This window comes from Urocitellus parryii, chromosome 5, assembly GCF_045843805.1.
Source record: "Urocitellus parryii isolate mUroPar1 chromosome 5, mUroPar1.hap1, whole genome shotgun sequence".
Taxonomy (NCBI): Eukaryota; Metazoa; Chordata; class Mammalia; order Rodentia; family Sciuridae; genus Urocitellus; species Urocitellus parryii.
Window position 1 is genome coordinate 88,271,245 of NC_135535.1, and position 23,580 is coordinate 88,294,824.

A 23,580-nucleotide genomic window follows, 5' to 3' on the forward strand; every position below is an offset into this window, starting at 1 on the left:
GCCTATTAGTTGCAAGGAGGAAAACAGCTATACAGCAAAGACAGAACAACACTTTAACCAGGCAATCAAAATTAAGATAACAACCAGCTCCTCACCTCAGATGTGAAATCCTAACAACCCTGCCTTCACTTTAGTAGTATGTTGGTTGGGGGACATTTATCCTCAAGCTTCATTGGAAAATACCAGATAAACCAAAATTAGAAAACATCCTATAGAAAATCTACATACACACTAATTATTAATTATTTTTGTTATAGAGAACTGATCCACCTGAAGGCAGAAAGCATATCTTAAAAATCTTTATCTCTACCATCTCAATATCTGATTATTTTTAACAACTTAGTGAACACTGAAGACACAAAATATAATGAGATGGTTAGAATAGCAAATTTTGAAACTAAGTGAATAGAATTTTTCTTAAGTAATATTTCACACTCTCATTCCAAATTCCCAAAAGTAAACCTTTGCAAAACTTTTTAACAGTATTATTGTAAAATCAGAATATGTGAAATATAACCACTCCAAATATACATTTAAATAATGAGAAGTCTTATATATTCAGATACTCTACAAAAAGAAAAAATCTCAAATATGAATTGAATTAAAAAATTTATAAATACAACTGTAATTAGAACCCAACTTTATTGTTACAACCAATTTTTATTTACAGAATATAAATCTCTTCAAAAAGATACATTCCTTCATTTAATCAATGGTAAAAAGCCTTATTAATATGGAAATAAAGGCTAAACATCACTTATATTTAAACAGAAAAACAAACTGCTTCCATGAAAAGTTCTTGAACATATAGCAAAAATGTATTTTTACTTAAGCAGTTACATGAATGAGGCCGTTTTCATTTTCTTCACTGGCAATGCCATTTTTTCCACAGAAGAATTTTACTTAAATTAACAGTAGTAAAAATGTAAAAATTAAATTTTAAACATGAATTATGCAACAAAAAAAACAGGAAGTATCTCCATTAGCAAACAGACTAACAAATTCTCAGACACTCAGATACTTTCTGAGGCATATCAAAACACCTACATCAAAAGTTGCATTCATTTGAGAGGTATCAATACATTTTCAGTGCTGAGACTATTTGTAGCACTTACAGTATATACAAAGCAGCATTATACTACTATAGTTCACATTTGATAAACACAAATTTAAGCTTTATGCCACAATTTCCCAATTCAACAAACAGCTAATGCAATGACAATTACTCATTCCATTTTTTTTTTTTCCTTGCACATGGGATAGCCACATCTTCTTCCTTAGAATAACAGTATGTTTTAAAATTCAAATACTTTCTATCATGGAAACTTGACCTAACTGTACAAAGGCTCCTAAACACAGTAGAGTCAAAAGTTTCTTCTTTGTAAATTCCATAAACTTATAGTTATTTCAGTACAGTTAAATACAGAAAACTACTTCAGATTATTGGACAATAAAATTCTGTATGTCACTACCTGTATTTAAGTAGGAGCATACCACAACTAAAACCACGGTAAGTAAACACTCTCATCTCCTCCACTGCTTTTTCGGGGGGCCTTTTCCAAGTCATAGGAGCTAGTTTACATGGATACCACTGGATTTCAATCTATCTCTGATAGTTTCTTATTAAGAGTTTTTAAACTTAATTTTCAAAAGCCTACCATTCCAATCACCTAGGGTTTTTTTTTCCTTTTCTCTTCACTAACTAGATGAAATATAATATGTAATGCTTCCAAATTTTATAAACATCCTGTGTTTCATTAAAAGGATTAATGGTATCTAAAATACCATTAGTGGGTAAGATATTAACCAAAAAAATGAGATTAAGAATATTTTAGAGAGCACTGTTTTCATAACTAGAAAAGTTATAGATTCATAATGAATACAGATATACTAATATCTTAACCCTGCTGATTTATAATGTCAGTAGTACAGTAAGTGCATGCAGGAAAGAAAAAGAAAATTTCAGGAGAGAAGTCTACTAAAAAAAGTTTTGGATGATGCCTGAAACACAAAAGAATTTTATAGTGCTTATAAGCACCATCATTTTTTTTTTCCCATCCAAATAGTTCAGATTTTCTTCCCATATCAAATTTTGTTCTGGAAATAAAAAATTTTCAGTCTAAAAACTGTTAAAAAAAATTCATTAGGTAATACATCTTATTAAATTTCAGATTTCACGTATCAAAGCAATGTGAACCATGTGTTTTCTTTTATAGTAACATTTTTTTTATAGACTGAGTACAAAATTGGGGAAATATTCATTTAAAATAATTGATACACTTTTCTGTTTAAGACATCAAACCCAAAAATTAACACTGTAATCACACATGTGGTATGTAATAGAAAAAAAAGGTAGTTGAATATAACATTTAGCTAGGTTTTATTTTTAAGAAATGAAAATAAAACAGAGTGCCTTAATATGTAACTAAATTTCCCAGTAAAAGGACATTCTGAAATCTAATGGACCAAAGAAAAAACAAAGCTACTTTACCAAATACTTTAATTCTTTTTCCTCTGTGCATAATAATTACTAGTATTTGCCTTCTGTGTACAGTAGTACAAGTTGATGCCAGTAACAAAACTCTCCTAGCATAAAGCACTGTTTACTTTGTCTATCAACTGAATAAGTGATTAATATTAAATGTTGAAGTCTTTACTACTTTGGAATGCAGTATAAAATGCTTCAAAATAATTTAAAGCAAAAAAACAAATTGACAGTATTTTTATTTATATTATGAAGTAATGAACTAAAAAATGGTACTGAAGTCTTCTGTATAATGTAAAAAAGAAATATCTGAATAATTTTAAAAGTGGAGGTTTTTAACTTTTAATTGAGAGTGTTTGGGGGGACTTTTTTTAAGTCTGGAAGTTTTAGTTAAAATACTTATGAAGTTAAATATTTTTAGTAAAAAAAAATGGATATACTTGTCATTAAAAGATCACCTATGTCTTTTCTGTCTTTTACAATCCTACAATGAACAACTTTAGAAGTCACCTGAGAAATTTTTAAGTTGAACTAAGAGAAGTTATTTGCCATCTCTTTATGGGATTAAGATTCACACTAAACTTCAAAGGGTTTTTTTTGTAGAAAATATTAACAAAAATATTTCCACAAACAGGAAAAGGTAATACATCAGTATATAAGCATTAAACTATATTTTCAGTTTCCTTTAGTTTAGAATTGTGACTCAAAGAATGAAACTCTAATATTATAACAGTACATAAATTCACTGCTTCCAGGAAGCTAACCTTACAAAAATTGATGGCAAACTGAAAAATGAGAAAAGTCTTATTAGGCACTGAGAGGCTAAATAAATAATTACTGACATTAACCAAAGCTGATAAAACCCTATTTCCAGTTCCTGTCACCTCACTGTACAGCCATAACTGTTGGCTATTTTCAGTCTAAAAGCAATGAACTAGATTCATTTCCTGACAGGAAAAAAAAAAAAAAGTCTACAAAAGGGAAGAGAATGCAAAACAATACACAATCTCATATGCAAGATACAATTCACACTTATTTACAAATTTTTATTTACACTGCATTATACACATTCCAGGCAGACCTAGTTGATGAGTTTTGTGCTCATATTGATCTCATATGATCATGTCAACAGTATGATTTGCTACCACATCTCTTTGATTTCCAGAAAATGTTGGTAGCATGGGGTCAGGAGAGGAAAAAAAAATCAAATATCATTGGTTACAAGTATATAAGCGGGGATAAAAGAAGGGGGTGGAATTTTGCTTGTTAAAAGCATTGAGGCCACTATGGTCTATTGACTAACATTGAACATATATGAAAGCCACTTCTAACAACCATTTTCATATATACAAAATGAGCTTACTACCAATTGAGTGATTAGGTAAGGCATTCAAATTCCTTAGCTTAACATAAAAAGGCAACTGATATCTCAGCAAGCCACAAGACAAATTTTAATTTAAGAGGGATGATTTTAGAGTGCTGTTGAGATTTACTCTTCTTTAGAATCCCTTAAATGGCCAATATAAAGAGAAGCTATTTTGAACCCTATTGTTAATCTGCACCATGATCCGCAAAACCTGTACAGGAAGCAGGAGCATCACAATACCCTCCATGTAGCCAGAATGAGGGCAACAGTTTAAGTATCTTAACTTGTTCCCAAGATCCACTGAATACTTCTTCCAGGACTAAAGTGACAGCCTTTATTCCTGGCTACATTCAATTCTATATGAATCTCTCTGAATCACTTAGTATCACAGCTAGCAGCTATGCGCAGACTAACAACAAAGGCTCAGTGAATCTCTATTCAAAATAGTTTGAAGTAAGATTATGAAGTAAGGTAGAAAAATGATCTTCTTTCCTCCCATAGTACTATAAGATATATACTCTTGGACTTTAAAAGTCAGAGAGCAAAAAATCAAGAGTAACATTACATATTCTTCATCATTCTATGCTAATGTTCAACCACAGATGAAAATTCCACCAAAAACAACTTTTTTTGAATTTACTTTAACATTATAAAAAGCTACTCATTATTTAATTGGTTCCATTCATTTAATCAACTAGGCAAAATTTTATTGATCTTACAGTAATATGGTTTATAAAAACAAAAGTGAACATTTATAACATTGGGGAGGTAGAAACCAAATTTTGGTCTAACACTGTTACAGATACAAACATTTTAAGAGTCTATTTATGTAACTAGAATGTACCATTTTAAATGGCCTGTAAGTGTTTCTATTTACTTTATTATCTTGAGATAATCCAAGTAATTTTAAAGCACTTGTCTGAGAATATAAGTCATTTGGAATAATACATCAGACTCCCCAGAAGATTTCTCAGAGGATAAATTTGTAGTTGCATATCTTACAAATCTTTGAATATGCAGATCCAGTAAGCCAACTTTGTACATGAGCACTTACGTGACGAAAGTGCGAAGCCTGTCAGACTACTTTTCTAAGTATAGTTAACCATGACTGCTCAACTCCACAGAGCAGTCTTTAAAACTTGAAGCCTTCCTATCTATCCCAAAGATCTAACTTTCTTCCATAATATAACTGCCTCTCTCACCCCTAAACAAAATATATACTTAAACAAAAACAAGATACATAAAAACAACAGAAGCCCTCCTACCATAAGTATTTCTGCTAAATTCACATTTTGTTGCTTGTCAGATTTTTAAGTATACAAGATCAATGTCCTCAATGTTCCTTATTTAACTCATTCACTGCCTCAACATATTACTCTGAAATTAAATGTATCAAGTAATTATTTGCTATCACTCTAAAGACAGAACCAAAGTAAAACATGAAACCAAAAAAGGAATGAATCTGAACAGATTTTTTTTAAAAAAGAATCAATCTAAATGATATTTTCTTCTTTATAAGAATGACAATTTTGTGTGTCTGTTTGAAAATTAACAATACAAGCTATTAGGTAATAAACTAAAACATATAGTATCTCAATTAAGTAAAACAAAATTTGGGATTAGAAACAATTTGATACCATGAAATTTTAAAAACTGAACTGGTAACTTCAATGTCCACATTTAGCACTTGAAAACATTACTAACTACAGATTTTGGTAACATTAAATCATTATTCTTATTCCAGGGTTATGTGGCAAATATAAAGAGAATTTAGTTCTAAGTTGTAGTTCCCCAAAAGGAAATGTTTACCAATATTTAATTCAAGAAGATGTACCACCAACAGAGACATAAATGTATTCTTCCCTTCTAAGCAGATATTTTTATATGAATACCCTAAATTATCTATACCAATCAGTGACTGGTATTTCAAGGGTAAATAATTCATTTTACTTAAAATCAAGATTAAAAAAAAGTTACAATGAACAACCAGAACATTTTTGTAAAATTAATCTTACTAAGATAAAACTTAAATTTCTCTGGAACATTTTCATTGCATACACTCAACAAACAAATGAATCAGATGAAAGAAGTCACAGATCATGTTAAATTCATAATAAATAATTCACATGTAACAGAGTAAATTATCACAGAAAGGCTTAAACTGACATCTTTATACCTTTTGCAGATTTAACAAATATCTAATCCACCACATACTGATAGCAGTAGGTATACATTGTGACATCACTCAAGTCTATTTAAAAAATAGATTGGTTGTTTTGAGGCATAATTTGTAAAGCAAGATAACCAAATTAAGTAACAGAATTTTAACAAATATTGGCTTTTTGGAATTTCTTAAGAAAACAATTCACAAGCATTGCTCAGCTACTTGGGAATAATTAAATCTCTTCTTTACTCAGGCACTTTCAATGCAGTAACCTCAGGCTTCATTTTAAAGTACTGGTTAAAACGAACAATTGCATACCTAATGAGAAAAGAGAATAAATGACAAAATCAGTCAAAGTTAAAAAACTTAACCCTCACCTCCCGTCTTAATTTCCACTCTTCTAAGCTGGATTTTTAAGTTTTAAGAGTTTCAAAGGACATATTTTGAGTTTACTGCACCACCTACTGGACACTTCTAATACTGAGAGCACTTAACAGCTTCTACCAGATTTCTTTACAGACCAAATCATTAAATTCATGCAGCCTTTGTAATGACTGAAAATAATAACATAATAATGTTCCCTATGAGTTCTAAATATTAATTCAAAGAAAAGTAGAGACAAATGCAATACATTTAATAAAACTGAACTTACCCAAGAAAATCAAACTCAATAGTAGAATATTTGGCTTGAATCAGAGCCCACAATCCCCAAAAGAAATGAGAAGCCTTAAAAGGGGAAAAGAAAAATCAAGAATTACATTAACGTGTTTCTTTCTAAAACTAATATAAAAATGTTAACTCCATTCTCTTCATCAATTACATGCATGGTTCTTTCCCTCTCTCTTGCTGGGATTTAATCTAGAGTCTCCCCGGAACTATACCCTTCTCTGGCTCCAATTCTTTCTTACTGCTCTTTTTATATTATTTAAAAAACAGAGAAAATACTGAACAGTACAGTTACTGGATAGATGCAAATCACTTACTTGTCTATAATAGAAGAGGTTACAATAAATTATAATCCAATAAAAAATAAAGCCCAATTCCTATAACTTGCTTTGTATCAGCACTGTCAGATGTTGTCTAAATGTTTTTAATGGCTATTAACTCCTAACAGGCTTTCTTATAACACATATTATTAAGAATCTTTCCTTCTTGACATAAAAACACAAACAAAAATGAAAATGCAAACCTCAGAAATAACAAATATATTTAAAATGTGAGACTGTTCTAGGAGCAACAAACATTTGAAAATAACTTTATTGGCTCAAATCTGCACAACCAACATAACACAAAGTAACAAACTTTATGGCAGCAAAAAATTATGTTCAGACTTAAAGAGAAACTACAGTGTAAATAGTAACTATATCTGAAATCCATCTTCAATTAGACCTAATGGTACTTTAAAATTCTGGTAAGATTTTACTTCCTCAGACATAATAATTTATTGTAACTAGAAATACTCTAACAAAAACTCTTAAAGATAAGGTTTTTATTTCAGTTAAATTCACTATAGCAAAAGCAACAAAAGGCCTCTAAGAAAATATTACTTAATAGCTGTGAATTTTGTTATTTAAAAAAAATCTGATTTGGTATGTGAAGCAACACAGTGTACCAGAAAGAATTATTTAATTTATAAGGTGCACAGGTGCAAGTCCTAGTTCTATTACTAATTCCCTTGGTAACCTTTAAGAAGTCACAAATTTTTAACGTCAGAACTATCATTTTATGATGTTCATAATATCAGCCATTCAGTATTCCATACAGAATTATTTTAAAGATAAATGGAAAGAGTATCTGTTTTTAAAAAGTTTTCAAGCTAAAGTCCTCTATTTACTCTTGCCTTCCTCAAAAAAATATCATTAACAGGATAACTTCCTACCACAAATACAAGTAGAAAAAGAACAAACAATGTAACAACTCCAAGTAGCTAAAGTCACACAAACATGAAACAAAATTTTTTGAAAAGCTATGCTTTGAAGTGTGGCTTTGAGCAACCTAATTAACAATTCTTTGCCTTTGTATCCTCACCTGTAAAACACAGGTATAATAGTGTCTCTACCTGGCATGTAACAAACATTCAAGAGAATTTCAGCTATTGTTATTACACAAAATCAGAATGATAAAAATGATGAAGATTTTCAAAAATAAACTTCCAGTTTCTACCTAAGGAAGTATCTCAGATACTGAGAATTAAATAATTAGATGATATTCTTTTAAATATCTCAATCAGTGATTCTCAAACCCAGAGTCCCATAGGGATTGACACAAATGAAATATATAAAGAAAATGAACAACAAATGACACATACAAAATATAAATTGAGCAACTAGTGCATGAACCCATAGAAGGCTTCTGAGGACCAAAACTAATTCCTTAATAATATGTTACTTACCTTTTTCACTACCTTAACATCTGCACTTAATATTCAAAAGTATCAGTGGGGGTAAACAAGGAAAATAGATGATAGGTAAAATTGCTGGTATCATAATATAAGTGAAGACAATAGCAGCAAATACTACTATTACAGGTCTCACTCATTATCACCACACACAATAAAAATCTAATCTCACTCTTTAGTATATCCAATGATATCTAATATGAAGCCACTGAAACCAGTAATTTCATCAAATCTCTACCTCAGAGTGTATGTTCTATTATTTTGTGGGGTGAAATAAGAAATATACAAGCATAGGCTCTATATACCACAGTAAAATGATTGTTTCAAGAAAAGTACTTATGTATCTAAGCTAGGAGTTGAATTTGCACCTTTTTACCAGAACACCATTTTTACTTGGGGGGGAAAATGACTGACATTGTGTGTGTGTGTGTGTGTGTGTGTGTGTGTGTTTTGCTAGGGTTTGCATGCAAGTCAAGCACTCTATCAACTGAGCTACATTCCCAGCCCCATTTTCTTAAGTACAAAAAAAGAACTTGTCATTAGAAAGAAAATAAATGATAGTATTTGTTGCTAATGGAAAAACTTCAGCTTTCACCTTGAAATTAGAACTTGAGAAAAAACTTATTTGATTCTGAAAACAGCTTCAAAACAGTACTATCAATTTTCCTGAAAACAGTTATTTTTATCAAAGTACGATTTTTTTATATCATGAGATTCACCAACAGTTGGTAGTCCATATAATTCAATGAATCCATATTTTCTAAGTAACTAATGATGTTAAAATTACAAAATCACATACTGGCAAAAGATTGTACAAATAAACCAATGAATTTTAAGGTCACATTTTTTAAAAAAGTAAATTGATATGCACATAGTTTACAAGTTGCTATTAATCTTAAAAGAAACTGTTGAGTCTTTATATAATATCAATAAAGAACACATACAATTATCTGAAAAGGTAAAACACTCTTTTTTTCCATTTTACATAATATGTGTAAAACTATTTTCTTCATGTACTTCAACTGCAATAATATATCACAACACAGAATGCAGAAACGTGAGAATCTAGCTGTCTTCTATCAATTGAGAAAAGAAATTTACAAAAATGTAAAATAATGCTAACTCTTCTAACTAAAAGAAAACTTTGTTTTTGCTTTGGAAAAGTTATTTTTTATAAATGGTATTTATTTTAATGAGTTTTTACTTTTAAATTTTAATAAACACTTTAAATTTTGTTTTGAATTCTAATATGATAAATATGATAATTAGCTTACATAAAGAAAAGTTCATAGGGGTGTTCAAAATTTCTTTAAAGAGTAAAAAGGTTCTAAGACCAAAAAACTTGAGAACTACTAGTCTAAATTGCATTGGAGTATTTTTAAGTCATACAAAATTATCTGCAGATGGTATCTAATCTCTTCTAAGTTTGTTCTGTAGTGGAAAAGACTTAGAAATTAAGAGGTCATTCTAAGCCTAAAAATAACATCAACCTAGCACGTCTCACCATTTCAAGACTAGCAGGTAACTGAATTTCTCAAACACTTTTTATTTTTTATTCATATAGTGAGATGTATCAATGATTCTACACTAAAGAAGCACTATACATAAAACCTCAAAAAATCTAATGTTGATAGGCAGCATTTTTTATAGAGTGAAAATGCAAAATTTATATGTAAGATTAGACTCTAAATGGATAAAAGGAGAGGCAGAAAACAGCATACATTAATGTTTATTTGAGCTCAATTCACAACAGCCAAACAATGGAACGAAGGTGCCCTCAACGGATGAATGGATAAAGAAAATGTGGTATATATACACAATAGAATATTAGTCAACCATAAAGAAGAATGACTTTATGACATTTGCCAGAACAATCATGCTAAGTGAAATAAGCTAATCCCAAAAAAACAAAGGTCCAATGTTCTGAACTCTAGAGTATGTGGATGTTAACACACAACAAGGGGTTGTTCAGTGGATTAGAAAAAGAGAAGGGAGGGTGCCACTGGGAGAGAGGATAGAAATAGGAAAAGATAGTAGAATGAATCAAATATAACTTTCCTATGTACATATATAAATAATATACCAGAGTGAATCTCCACATCTGAACAGCTACAGGATGGGATCCTAATTAGAATAGATACACTCTGGGTTGTATAAATATGTCAAAATTGACTACTATCATATATAACTAAAAAGAATTAAGTAAAAAGAAATAACTGCCTATGAATAAAAGGTCAAAAAGATAATATACTGGATTAAATCACAAAAACAACTGGTTCTACCAATCTACTTTTATTGTGATAAGATTGAGATGTGAGGATTAAATATATTGTGGAAAATCTCATCTCCCATAAATCTTCCTTCGATTAAAAGCTTTTTTATAACAAAGAAAAAGAATCCATTCCCTGAGCAAATAATTGCTGAGCACTTGTTATATTTCCAAACACTGATCTATGGGCTGTAGATACAGCAGTGAAGGAAATGAAAAGTTTGTCCTCAAAAGAAAGCAATTTGGGTAATGTAAACTGTAAACAGTCAAGTTTTTTCATTATGTTGAACAAAAATTCACAACATTGAAAATAAATTGTTTTATAAGATGATTATATTAAGAATCTTTCATTTATTGTTTATATTTAATAAACTTACCAATGCAAACTGATTGACTTGAATGAAGAGTATTTCTACCTCCTTTTCAGTAACTTCAGTCCCAAACCCTTTATATTCCTTGTAGGCTTCAAGGTAAGAACGTAGCCACTGGCCCTGTAGTTCTCTATCTGGATAGAGACTATAGTCTACGTCACTTACACCTTTAGGGAAAAAAATACACTGAAGTTATTTTAAAAACAGACACTTTCCCACATACCTTAATAATCATTACAATCAATATTTTTTTCATAAAATGTTTTCATTTCTGTTTATAACACTAGACACTAAATAAATACTTATTTAAATAATAAACACTTTCCTGAAATGCCTTCCCTTATCTTCAATTTGTATATCCAACTTCTACTTAACTTTCAAGTTTAACTCAATTATATTTTCCACAAAATTGTTCTAAGATCACTGTGATTTTCTTTCATATCCACAGCATGACTATATGTGTTACTAACAGGGTGATATCTCATTGTATGCAGTTGATTTCCCCTCCTATAAGTACATATGAAAATATGTGTATATATATAGGTGAGGCTCTAGCATGTATATGATAAGCTTGGTGGAGAAAAATAACTGAAAATGTGTAAAAGAACTTTTTCACAACTTATTTCCCAGTCTGGAAACCAACAGTATATAAAAACACATGGATACACTAAAGTACACAAATACAATTCAATAATGAAATATTTCTAGTACATGTAAACCATCTAAGGAAATTTCCTAATTCTTTACTTTCAGGTCATTTCATATTTCTAAATACAGTCAGGAAATGAATTTTAAATTAAATCCATTACATTGAAAAAAAAGGTAAGCTTTTATATTTGATTACAGATTGAGTGTTCAGGAATACAAATGAACAATTCTTCAAACAGCCGTAACCAAGTTAAGAAAAGAAAATTCTTGAGCTTTTCAATTAAAAACATTTCAAAAGCCCAAGTTTACAATGGGGGTGTGTGTGTGTGTATGTGTGTGTGTGTGTGTGTGTGGTTTTTTTTGCTGCTAGGGATCAAAACCCAAGCCTCCCACATATTAGGCTAGCCTCCCACATACTCCCATATAGCTCAACCACTGACCTATACTCTCAACCCCAGGAAGTCTTTTAAATGATAAACAATACTAAATTCAAATTTCAGTTCTCAATATTCTACCACGACCTTGATGAATTATATATCCTAAATGTAAACAGGGAATACTGCCTTATAGGAGGAATATTGGGGAGAAAAAAAAATGAAATGAGATTTATGAAGCATCTTGTACCTTATAATATCATAACAGATACCACAATTATTATTTTCCTCCTGTACATTATTTTCTGATGGCAATTAAGGAAGAAAATCTGATAATCTCTTTCCTCCAATAACCAAGAAAAACAAAGAAAAAGGGTCAGCAAGAGGAAGAAAAACAGTGCTCCTATTCCCAGCTGATCCACATTTAAAAAAGCAAAAGAAAATTGTGAAACTACCATTTTAGAGGTAAACATGTTACTTCTTGGTTTTAAATTAGTTAAACCTTGGTTTTTACCTGCGAATTCATTGAAATGATTTCCAATATCATATGCCAGGTAGTTGTATCCAGAATATTCATAATCAATGAACTGTACATCACCTATATGAGACACAAAAACGAAGACATTAAGAAATCACATACAAAATCAGAAAATCCCTATGCTATTTGTAATTAAATAGCTTCCAATATTTTGTCTCATTGTATGTGCTTGGTTACTTGCACTTCTGAGACAATACAGGGTAAGGCTGTGAATTTTATGGCAATGAGCTTTACAAAATTCAAATTATATCTCTTAATCAACAGCTTCTTGTGAACACAAAGGTCCACTCTATTAAAGAAAAATGAAAATACATTCTCTAAATTCTAACAAAAACGGTATATTTTTCACCACATGGGGGCATCAGTAACTAAACATTCAAGTTTAATCAGAAATAACTTAATAACCAATGCCATTTTAACAAAAACTTAATCTATATTTCAACAGTAAACTGGCAAGCTTATCTCCATATGAAAATCAAATACAAACTTTAAAAAGACCTGAATTAATATTAACTTTTACATTCACTTTATAATATATAACATTTGATTAACTAATTTAACATCACTGATTTAATGAAGTTGACTGCTATCATACTCTCATATTTACCTAGAATTGCTATATGACTAAAGTTTTCATATCTGAGTAGCATTAAAGAGCAGCACTGCTCTTTTAAAAAGAGCAAAGATACAGTTTCTTTTAGACCCTTATAAAATTTAAGAAATCTGTAAGCTAAATTAAGATTCCTATTCTAAATTATCTTATACCTATATAAGTTATAGTTTTTCATTATAATACTCCAAAGATAATCCTGTTCTTCCTGTACAAGTGAAATACTCCTACTTAAGAGCTTTTAAATTTTGAATACTTATTATGGAGGGTTTGGATCAATAAGATACAGTTTCTGTACAGATAAAAGGGGGAAAAAAAGAAAAAGGTTTTAAAAAAAAATTAATGTGAGTCACTGTCTACACCAGAGAGAGGTTTTTAAAAAAAATAATATAAGTCACTATCTACGCCAGGGATCACAAACTTGAAAGTTTAGAGGAGCTTGGAGTTAAAATGGACACATGAACAGAGATGGCTGTAAGAACAATTTCTAAGCTACTTATATTGAGAAAATGTATAACAACTGCATAGTTATCCTCTCTTTTAAACTTTGAGAAGGTATAAAACAGATTCCTGAATTATAAGCACTGATATTTCCCAAATAAAAGTGTTTTTGAACTGTGCTGATATACTAACTTTATAAAGAAGTATGTTGATCATATTCAAACAGAAAAACAGAATTATATGACAAAAAAAAAAGAAAAAAGGCCAGAGCAAATGTAAGATTTCACATAAAAACAAATGCCTTTTGTAAATATAACTGTATTTAACATAATTTTAAATTTGTATAAATAATGGGTCTGGCGAATGTCACTCAATAATAGAGTGCTTGCCTAACATGTATAAGGCCCTGGGTTCAATTCCCAGCATAACCAAAACAAAAAGCCAATTCTAGAATAATAAGGGAGAATGATCAAAGTATCTTCCAGTTATCAAAGCTGAATATATACTGTTATAATAAACATAAGATTATAAAATGTTGGTGAGAATCATCACTGCAATTTAACTGCAAATATTATAATCTTGAATTCTCCAAATATTCCACAAAAGGTTTTAGTGTTAACTAAATCACTTTACTAAACTGCAGAAGGGGAAATCAAAACTTGTTTTAAAATTTCTTTTCTAGGAATCATGAATAAGAAGGTGAAAACCACCACCATGATAAAAATACTTGCAGCAATGTAAATAAATAGAGCCATGAAAAATTCTCATTTCTAAAAATAACACAGGAAAAAAAGATGAATAGAAACAAGCCAAAACAAAATGTTTTAGCTGCTTTTATTACAGGTGATAGACAAGTGACGTTTCTCCTTTTATTTTTAAATTCTTTATAATAAACTTTACTTTTTAAAGGGAAGTGTTATTTTTAAAAATGGTAAGATGAATTTTCCAAACAAAAGTATAAATAAATAAGAGCCTAAATACAATGATTCAAGAGATAACCAACCATAAACCTTCAAAGAAAGTCAGGATACAATATTTACCAAGTTGCGCAACTGAGCCAACAGTTTTCATATGTAATTTTTTTAAACTGCAGCTGTTGATTGCTTTAGCTCTTTAAAGACTAATTCTTGTAGAGCTCATATCAACTGTTACATGCCAATAAAAATACACAGCCCAGTCCTGCCACTTACTTTTGCCACATAAATAAAAGCTTCAATTTCAATTTTCAAAATTATATTTAGAATTTGGCGAATACAATTAAAATGGCAGGTAAAAACATGCCTGCTTGTAAAGTAAATACAAATTAATTAAAACATAGATCACTTTAACAAAAGTTAAATTCTGTTTCAGTATGAAAATTTTAGCAATGACTTTTTGTAGTAGCATTAATTCATTAACACTAGCCTTTATTTTTAAACGCTATGTTGAGTTTATAAATAATGAAATTTAAAAAATAAGAAAATGAAGCTAACAAGATACAGATGAGGCTGTTACCAGGCTCCGTGCATGTGAACAAGTGATGCGATAAACCTCCAGTCAGTGCGTTTAAGAAGCACGGGGTGCGCCGCCACATGGCAGCAACAATGGCATACCTAATCTGTAGCAGATGAAGAAAATTTGGCAAACTCACATTTTACAAGACACAAAGCTTAAAAGGAAAGAAATTAAAAAAAAAATCTGCATTAACTATTCTTTTTCAAGTTATTACAAACAAAGTGGAACTCAACCTTAAATTTAATCTTCTGCAACAAAGTAAAATTAGAGGCCTACTGCCTCATAGGGTGCCAGAAAAATCAAATTACAGAATTGGAAAATGCTGTCTTATCAACAGAAAACATTTGGGTTTTTTTCTTCTTATAAATTTAGCATTTGATTTCCACAATTTCCCATTATATAAAGGTACATTCATATCACTATTTATAATTAACTAACTTATATGGTGATCTTAATTCCTAAGACATGAATTTTTAATTGAAGCTCCAAGGGTTAAAAAGACAATGAGATTACTCCCTAAACTTTCATACAAAATTTTATGTGGATGTGTATTTCCTAAGGGAGGCAGGAATTCTCAATTTTCCAGATTCTCAAGGGATCTTTGACCTCTAAAAATGTAAAGAACCACTAGTTTAAGGCCTAGCACTAGTTTTTATTTATCTTTTGCAATTAGCACAATGACAAACACATAATGGGTAAAGCATGTTATTTACAGATAAATCTATAATTTGAATTTGCAAAAGTTACATTTTGTCTTTTATTACTGTAATCTTGCACATCTTCACTACAATAGTATATTCCATACACTGGGCTAAACTATCCAAATCTTAGTATATTAAAAATAGTCTTTCAATTTTCTAAGTACTTTAAAGCCAAAAGAATAACTAATTCCCTAGGGCTACACAATTACCACATGACACATTTGTCTGGATTGCTCTATCTTACTGTTAAAAATTTAAGTGAATAAAAATGGAAGATAAAACTGTCAATAAGGAAACTGAAAATCCTTTCAAATGACTACTTGTTCTGCTCTCTTAGGCAGGAGGAAGGAGAACAGTAACCTGTCAGACCAATGTTAACAAAATGTTTTTCTCTCATGCAGAAAAAGACAGGGAGTATTTTGGTCTGGGAAATTTTCCCTTCATCCCTCATGCTGGTGTCCAATAAGTATTCTGTATACGCCTTCAACACAGCACTCATCATTTTAAATGTTAAGTATCTCTTCAGTGATGTGACTCCTTCACTACATGATACGAACTCCTGGAGGGACAATAAGGTCCCTTTCATTTTTCACCAAGTGATCCACAGAATAATTCCCAGCATACAGGAGTAATCAAATGCTAGTGGAATAAATGGATGTTTTGCACAGAATGCTGACACATAATAAGAACACGTTTCAGATGGGGCAGGCAAAAAAAAATAAGCACAAAAATGGTGGAAAGTGTGGTATTTCTAGTATTTTTTTTATAAGTATCTGACTGAAGACAGTGGGCCTTAATGTATGAGTTTAAAAACAAAACAACCAAAAACAAAAGAAGTTTTTAAATCAATTTACACTTATTATTTGACTTAGGGATATTTCACTTTCTGTTAACTAGTGGTCTAGGAAAAAAAAACAGGTTTAAGATTATCCTTTATTATTGTGTGAGGAACCTTCTCAAATTATAGAAATATTAGGTGTCTGAGTCACAGGGGTGTACATATTTTTCAAAATTCATTGAATAATATGCTCAAGATTTTCCTTTTCTTAAGGTCCAGGATCTCACCACACTGCCTAGGCTGGCATCAACTCCAAGGCTCAAGTCAAAAAATTCTCTTGCCTCAGGCTTCCAAGTGGCTGGAACTACTGGCATGCACTATCATGTCAAGCTTTGTAAGATTAAGTTTTGAATATTACACTATATGGAAATATTGAGCTTTAATTAATGTTATGCATGCTGACATGCTTAGGCATGAAAATCACTGATGTCTATGACACTTTGAAATATATATTTTAAAAAATAAAGCTGCGCATAGTGGCATATGCCTATAATCCCAGGGACTCCAAAAGCTGAGATACGAGGAACACAAATTCAAGGTCAATCTGGACAACTTAGTGAGATCCTGTCTCAAAAAGAAAAAAAAATAAAAAGAGCTGTGGATATAGCTCAGTGGTACGTGATCACCCCTGGATTAAAGCTTCAGTACTGCAAAATAAATTAATTAATTAAAATATAAAAATAAGATGATCTTAAGCATGAATAGATGAAATGATATGATAAAGTACAAACTTGTCAACAAATTTTAGAATATAGGTGGCAGGTACGGGGGTGAGCACTGTACAATGTTTTCAATTTTCCTTGTATTTGAAAATTTTCACAAAATGTTTAAGAAAAAAAAAATAGATACGTATGTGCACTTTTTTTTGTAGTTGGACACAATATCTTTATTATTAATACTTATTATTATGTGGTGCTGAGGATTGAACCCAGGGCCTCACATGTGCTAGGCAAGTGCTCTACCGCTGAGCCACAACCCCAGCCCTGTATGTTCATTTCTTAGAAATACATGTATGTATTTGTCTTTGTAGACATTTGTATCAAATACTGTATGCATATATTTTATTCTGAGTGAGGACGGTTACCTATGTATAAGAATAAATTTGTTTTATACACAAATATATACGTATGATTATGTAAAGATTTCTACTTGTTCCATCTATTAATATATTTATATTTTCCTATAACATGAAAATATTTCTCTAACAAGGCTAGCTTTGCTGAGGGGGCCAAACAGGTTCTCAGGCTAGTATGATCCTCAGAAACATCTGCAAACCTTGTACCAGGGCTGATTTGTGTTTACCTAAACTTTAAAATAAAACAAAAGGAAAAATTTCTTATAAATCAATTAAACAACAATAACAATAGATGAGATTTAGAGCCAATAAAATTACTAAGAATGGCAATAGCCATTTACTATTTATATTTTATAAAACTCTAATAAACAAAATCCTGGTTTACTCTATAATTCCAAGAAAAATCTTTCCTTCTCTTTCACCTATTTGTATTTCTTTAAAGAGCAATAAATCAGCTTCTTCTTAGTTTGCTGACAGAGAAAACAGTGACTTCCTTTACTAAAACTTAAGTTTAATATCAGATAATTATATGAGCTTTCTGAAGAAATGAGAAAAGGGAGAAATATAAAATAGCCACCAAAAGTCAAACAAAAAAAAAAACTGTCTAACAAAGAGCATCAATGCATGAGAAAGCAATCCAAAGGCTTCAGTAATTATGGATGACAAGTCAATAGTTAAAAGATTCACTGAAATTAAAACATTCAATTTGAAGATGACAGTCAACAATAAGCAATATTCCAATTTGTTCACTTAGCATAAAGTCTATTCAGACAATAATTGAGTAATTTAAAAAGTGACTGTCCAGTCTTATTTTACTGCACTGTGACAAGAACCACTGCTTTTTGTTTTCTTATTTATTTCAAATTCTATCATAATCATTAAGTGTTCTTTTCCTATCTTTTTGGGCAAGGAACGGGCCACTGTTTATCAACCACCTAATTCCTAGCACTGACTTTTCAAAAATCTTGAGAGCTATCATCCATTTTAGAAATTAAGCTCAGTCTTCTCACATATTCCTCAGTCCTATCAGCTGACATGGTGAGAACAAACAGAGGCATCATTTCCTGTAACATTTGCACATGAAAAGGTCAAACTGCATGATTCTTACAGTCTTTGAATGCACTGTGTAAGAATGTTACCTATACACTTTTAAATTTTAAATTAATCATCCTAATTATAGTTAAGAAAGAATAGAAATAGGGATGGATCTATAGCTCAGTGGCAGAGCGACTTGCCTGGTATGTGTGAGGCACTGGGTTCAATTCTTGGCACCACAAATAAACAAATAAAAGATTGGGGGCTGGGGATGTGGCTCGCCTGGCATGCCTGCGACCCGGGTTCGATCCTCAGCACCACATACCAATAAAGATGTTGTGTCCGCCAAGAACTAAAAAATAAATCTTAAAAAAATTCTCTCTCTCTCTCTCTCCTCTCTCACTCTCTCTTTAAAAAAAAAAAAAAAAAAAAAACAAACAAATAAAAGAAGACATTCTGTCCATCTACAACTACAAAATTTTTTTTAAAGCATAGGAACATATATACTCCCATCTACACACTTTTTAAAAAATTTTAAATTAATCACCCTAGTTACAGTTAAGATAGAAAAAACTGCACAAAGATAAAACAAGTTACCATCTCACACCTATAAGCCATAAATCTACTAATCACAGTGAGTAATAAATTAGTGAATTTCACTTTGTCATAACCAGACACATGTTATAAAATGCATACTGTATAGATAATATACGAGTTGGCACATTGTTTATTTATGTATATACAGTGCCTATGACTATGTTCATGCTATAACATAGAGTTGAATATATTTAATGGAGACCACAGTATGATTACAAAGCCTAAAAGACATATTAAATCCTTAAGGGAAAAAAATCGCAACTGGGAGCTGCTAAGTGCTTGGTCTGTCTTATATATTTTATGTGCATTAAATCTAAAATTTTATCAGTAAGCATCTTAAGTCACATTATCTCTAAATTAAAAATAAAGCAAACACAAGTTCTATACTATCAATAGTAAAAGAACTGCCTGGGAAGCTGTTAAACATGCAGATTTTTAAGCCTACCTATAGAAGCTCTTGTTCAGTTTGCCTTGGATGGGACCCAGAAATCTGCACTTTTGCCAAATACCCCAGGAGATTGTGAAGTAAATAGTCAAAAATCAAACCTAAATACTTCTAAAAGAATAAAACAATTGGTCTATATACCATTTACTTCAAGTGACTGAAATATTCTTTTTCCAAAATCTATAACTTTTCTTGGTTGTAACTAAGCTTGAATACATCGTTTATTGGTGATTTTTCTAGTTAAAACAGAAAATCTGAACTATTATGGTTTAAAAATACATACAGAGGGGCTGGGGTTGTGGCTCAGTGGTAGAGCATTCGCCTAGCATTCCTGAGGCTCTGGGTTCGATTCTCAGCACCATATAAAAAAATAAAATAAAATAAAAATATTATGTCCACCTAAAATTAAAAAATAAATATTAAAAAAAAATACACACAGAGCCAGGCATGGTTGCCCATGCGCTGAGGAGACTAAGGCAAGAGGATCACAAACTCCAGGCTATCCTCAGCAACTTAGGGAGACCCTATCTCAGAATAAAAAAGAACTGAGAGTATATACGTCAGTGGTAGAGCACACTTGGGTTCAATTCACAGTACTGTAAAAATAAAAATTAAAAATACACACAGATAGAGATAAAGATATAGATATAGGAGACACAGACTTTCAAGATGGTCCTGTAAAAATTTTTTAAGTCTGTCTAAAATTTGCACTTCTGAGAGAAATTGTCTCAAACATTTTATGGAGAAATACTGAACTTGATGCCATCTAAGGACAGCCCCTTGGCTTTCATCTTTTGTGTTTTGGGAGAGAACAATGTTGCAGAGGCTCAAACTCAGGGCCTTAGCCATCTAGGCAAAAGTGCTCTACCACTGAGCTCTCATCTATTACTTTTTTATCTATTTGAATCTCACAAGGTAGGTAATAAAATAGTAAGGCCTTCAGGTCAAATCACACGAATGAGGTAAAGAGAACAACAAATCAAACATGTCTGTGAATCCAGTATACAATTTAATTAAGAATTCTATGTGGAAATTATCTCAATCTCAAAAGATTCAAATTGGCTCCTTAGGTAACCAGTTAAAAAAAGTAAATAACTTTGCAGTCCACATCTGTAGGTTTCTTTTTTTTTTTTTTTAAGTTGTTGATGGACCTTTATTTATTTGTATATGGTGCTGAGAATCGAACCCAGTACCTCATACATGCTAGGCAAACACGCTACCACTGAGCCATGACCCCAGCCCCATCACATCTGTAGTTTTAATAAACCTTTCTGAGATTGTTGCCATAACTAAATTATCTATACTACAATCACTTATGTGAATTAAACTTACTTAATTGTACATTAAGCTTACTTAATTTAAAGAATATGAGGCATGGTATCTTCTACTTACAACTAAAGACTCAAATAAATAATATGGTTATATTACCTCAAAATCATCAGCTCCTAATTTGAAATCTATTATTAAAGACTTGAATAAAATTCTTAATACTTTCTTGATATTTTAACTGACATTCAAATTATATTTTCTTTCTCAAAATCCATGTCCCATTGTCCTATTCATAGGACAGCTATAAAAACTTAAAATCAAGCAATTTTGTAAGTGTCCTATAAGATTCTGTAGAAGTTTTTTAATGTCCTGTGTATATCAATTAATTATATATGAACTGACTGCATTTTTCAAATGGATGCCACGAGGTCCAAATTAGCTTCCAAACAACATTATAAAACTGACTGCTAATGGGGGGAAAAAATACCACCTTTCCAAAACTAGCACACAAACATAACCACAAAGAAGAAACAAATGGTACAACATGGACTTCTGAAAAAGGGTGAGCTCTAATAATATGAATCAAAATAGTTACATTTGTGGAGCTGTAAAATTTATTCTGTGTAGCACAGAAAAATCAAGACACAAAATGATGATTCATTTAACTCTTTGTTTTTAAAAAAAATAAAATAAAAGACAACCTTGACCTCTTAAAAAACCAATTGAAGCATGAAGATTTTATTTGAAAATACAGGAATTTTCCATATAACTGAATAGTTTAGATATAGGCAACTATTAAAATTAAAATACCTAAGGCAAAGTAATCTGATTTTTTTGGTCCCTTATTTTTTGTTTTATAAACAAGTTTGTTCTATGAAATGAATATGCAAAAGAAACTCATAAAAACAAAAATATGAAAGGTGAAAATTATATTCCAAAGGAAATAATAGATCGTCTTTGATTAACTTGCAGTTAAAAATAAAGCTGAGTGTCCACTTCAAATGTAAGATGAGTCCCTCACTTGAAATTCTGTTATAAGGTGTTATTAGGTCTTGAACTGAACTTAAAAGCTAATACATTGCTTTAATGCATAACTAATGCTTTTTTCTCACAAACAGCATTGAGATTTGGTTACTAATAAATAATGTAATACATATATACTATGATAATCATATGTAATAATACAATAACTCATTAACGGACACTGTCACGTGCCCAATGTTTTAGAATGTACTGAAGTTTAAAATAAAAAAAGGATACCACATAAAAATTTTAAGATGCTTCAAGATAAAGATGTAGGCTCATTATGTTTTCAAAAGATATACTCTATAATCCATGATATCAAACATTGGGCTGGAGTTGTAGCTCGGTGGTTGGGTGCTTGCCTCACATGCGTGAGGCACTGAGTTCGATCCTCAGCATCACATTAAAAAAAATATATTGTGTCCATCTACAACTAAAAAAAATTTTTTTAAACATAACAAGCATAATATAAACACGTTCTTTAAAATATGTGCTTACATCTACCATCTTTGACAGTGTTGCTTTGGTTGGTTTTCACATTGAAGCCATCTATTAATATTAATAACCCTTATATTACAATAGTCTAAACTTATAATATGATAAGAAGGGTCATAGTAATAATTCAACATGATTTTGACCATGTTAATGAGAATTCTTTGGCTTTAGTATATTCACAACAGCACACTTTGGATTAAAAATATGGTCTTCCATCTAAAATATCTTTAAAAACCAGTTTCCTATGAAAAGCAATAGCTTCATAGTTTCAATATACTTTTAATTAATATTAATTCTTTAACCAAAATTGTATTTTTAACTTTCAATTTAGTATTTGAAGGGCATCTATTATTTAGCAACCAAACCTCAATCCACTTTACCCAATGATATAATACAATCAAATGTTTCTTAGATATGAAAACAGAGAAAATTCGAACACAGCAAGATATGAACACTCACAAAAAACATTCCACCAAAAAGTATCAATTTCTAACTCAAAAAATGTTAAAAGCTATTACCAAAGCTTCTTGATTATTACTTTAGTAGATATAAATTTGGACAAATTCAAATAACATTTTCTCCCTCTCTGGCTCTCTCCTTAGCATCAAAATGTCTAACAAATCAGCATAAGAAACAGGTAGTAGAAAACCTACAGACACACTTGTTTCTAATACTGCTGTCTTTAACAATACTGTGGGAAATTTTCTGTAAATATGAAAACAAAGCAGTACAATGTCAATTTGTTGATTTTCTACAACCCTCATTACAAGCAGGTATAATTTAAAATCATAAAACCTCAAACAGGTTTCAGAATTATATGTGAAAACAGTATTTAATCATTATACAAGTAAAAATCCAATAGGAACCATAAACTGTTTCTTACCAACCAATTTTTAAAAATATTTTACCATGACTTTATAACCTAAAAGAAATTCTTTAGAGGC

The 23,580-nt window shown here is 30.7% G+C and overlaps 1 protein-coding gene across 1 annotated transcript in view; it reads right to left on the reverse strand.

The window, feature by feature from the left end:
• Positions 1 to 623: 623 nt before the first annotated feature.
• The window catches only part of Etnk1 (ethanolamine kinase 1), a 63,110-nt gene continuing 40,153 nt past the window's right edge, over positions 624 to 23,580 (reverse strand). Inside the window, exons 5-8 of the mRNA XM_026392337.2 lie at positions 12,590 to 12,673; positions 11,060 to 11,220; positions 6,668 to 6,741; positions 624 to 6,333 (exon numbers count right to left, since the gene is read on the reverse strand). Of these exons, the coding sequence (XP_026248122.1) occupies positions 6,261 to 6,333; positions 6,668 to 6,741; positions 11,060 to 11,220; positions 12,590 to 12,673 (392 nt within the window). The 3' untranslated portion in view covers positions 624 to 6,260. The remainder of the gene's footprint in view (positions 6,334 to 6,667; positions 6,742 to 11,059; positions 11,221 to 12,589; positions 12,674 to 23,580) is intronic.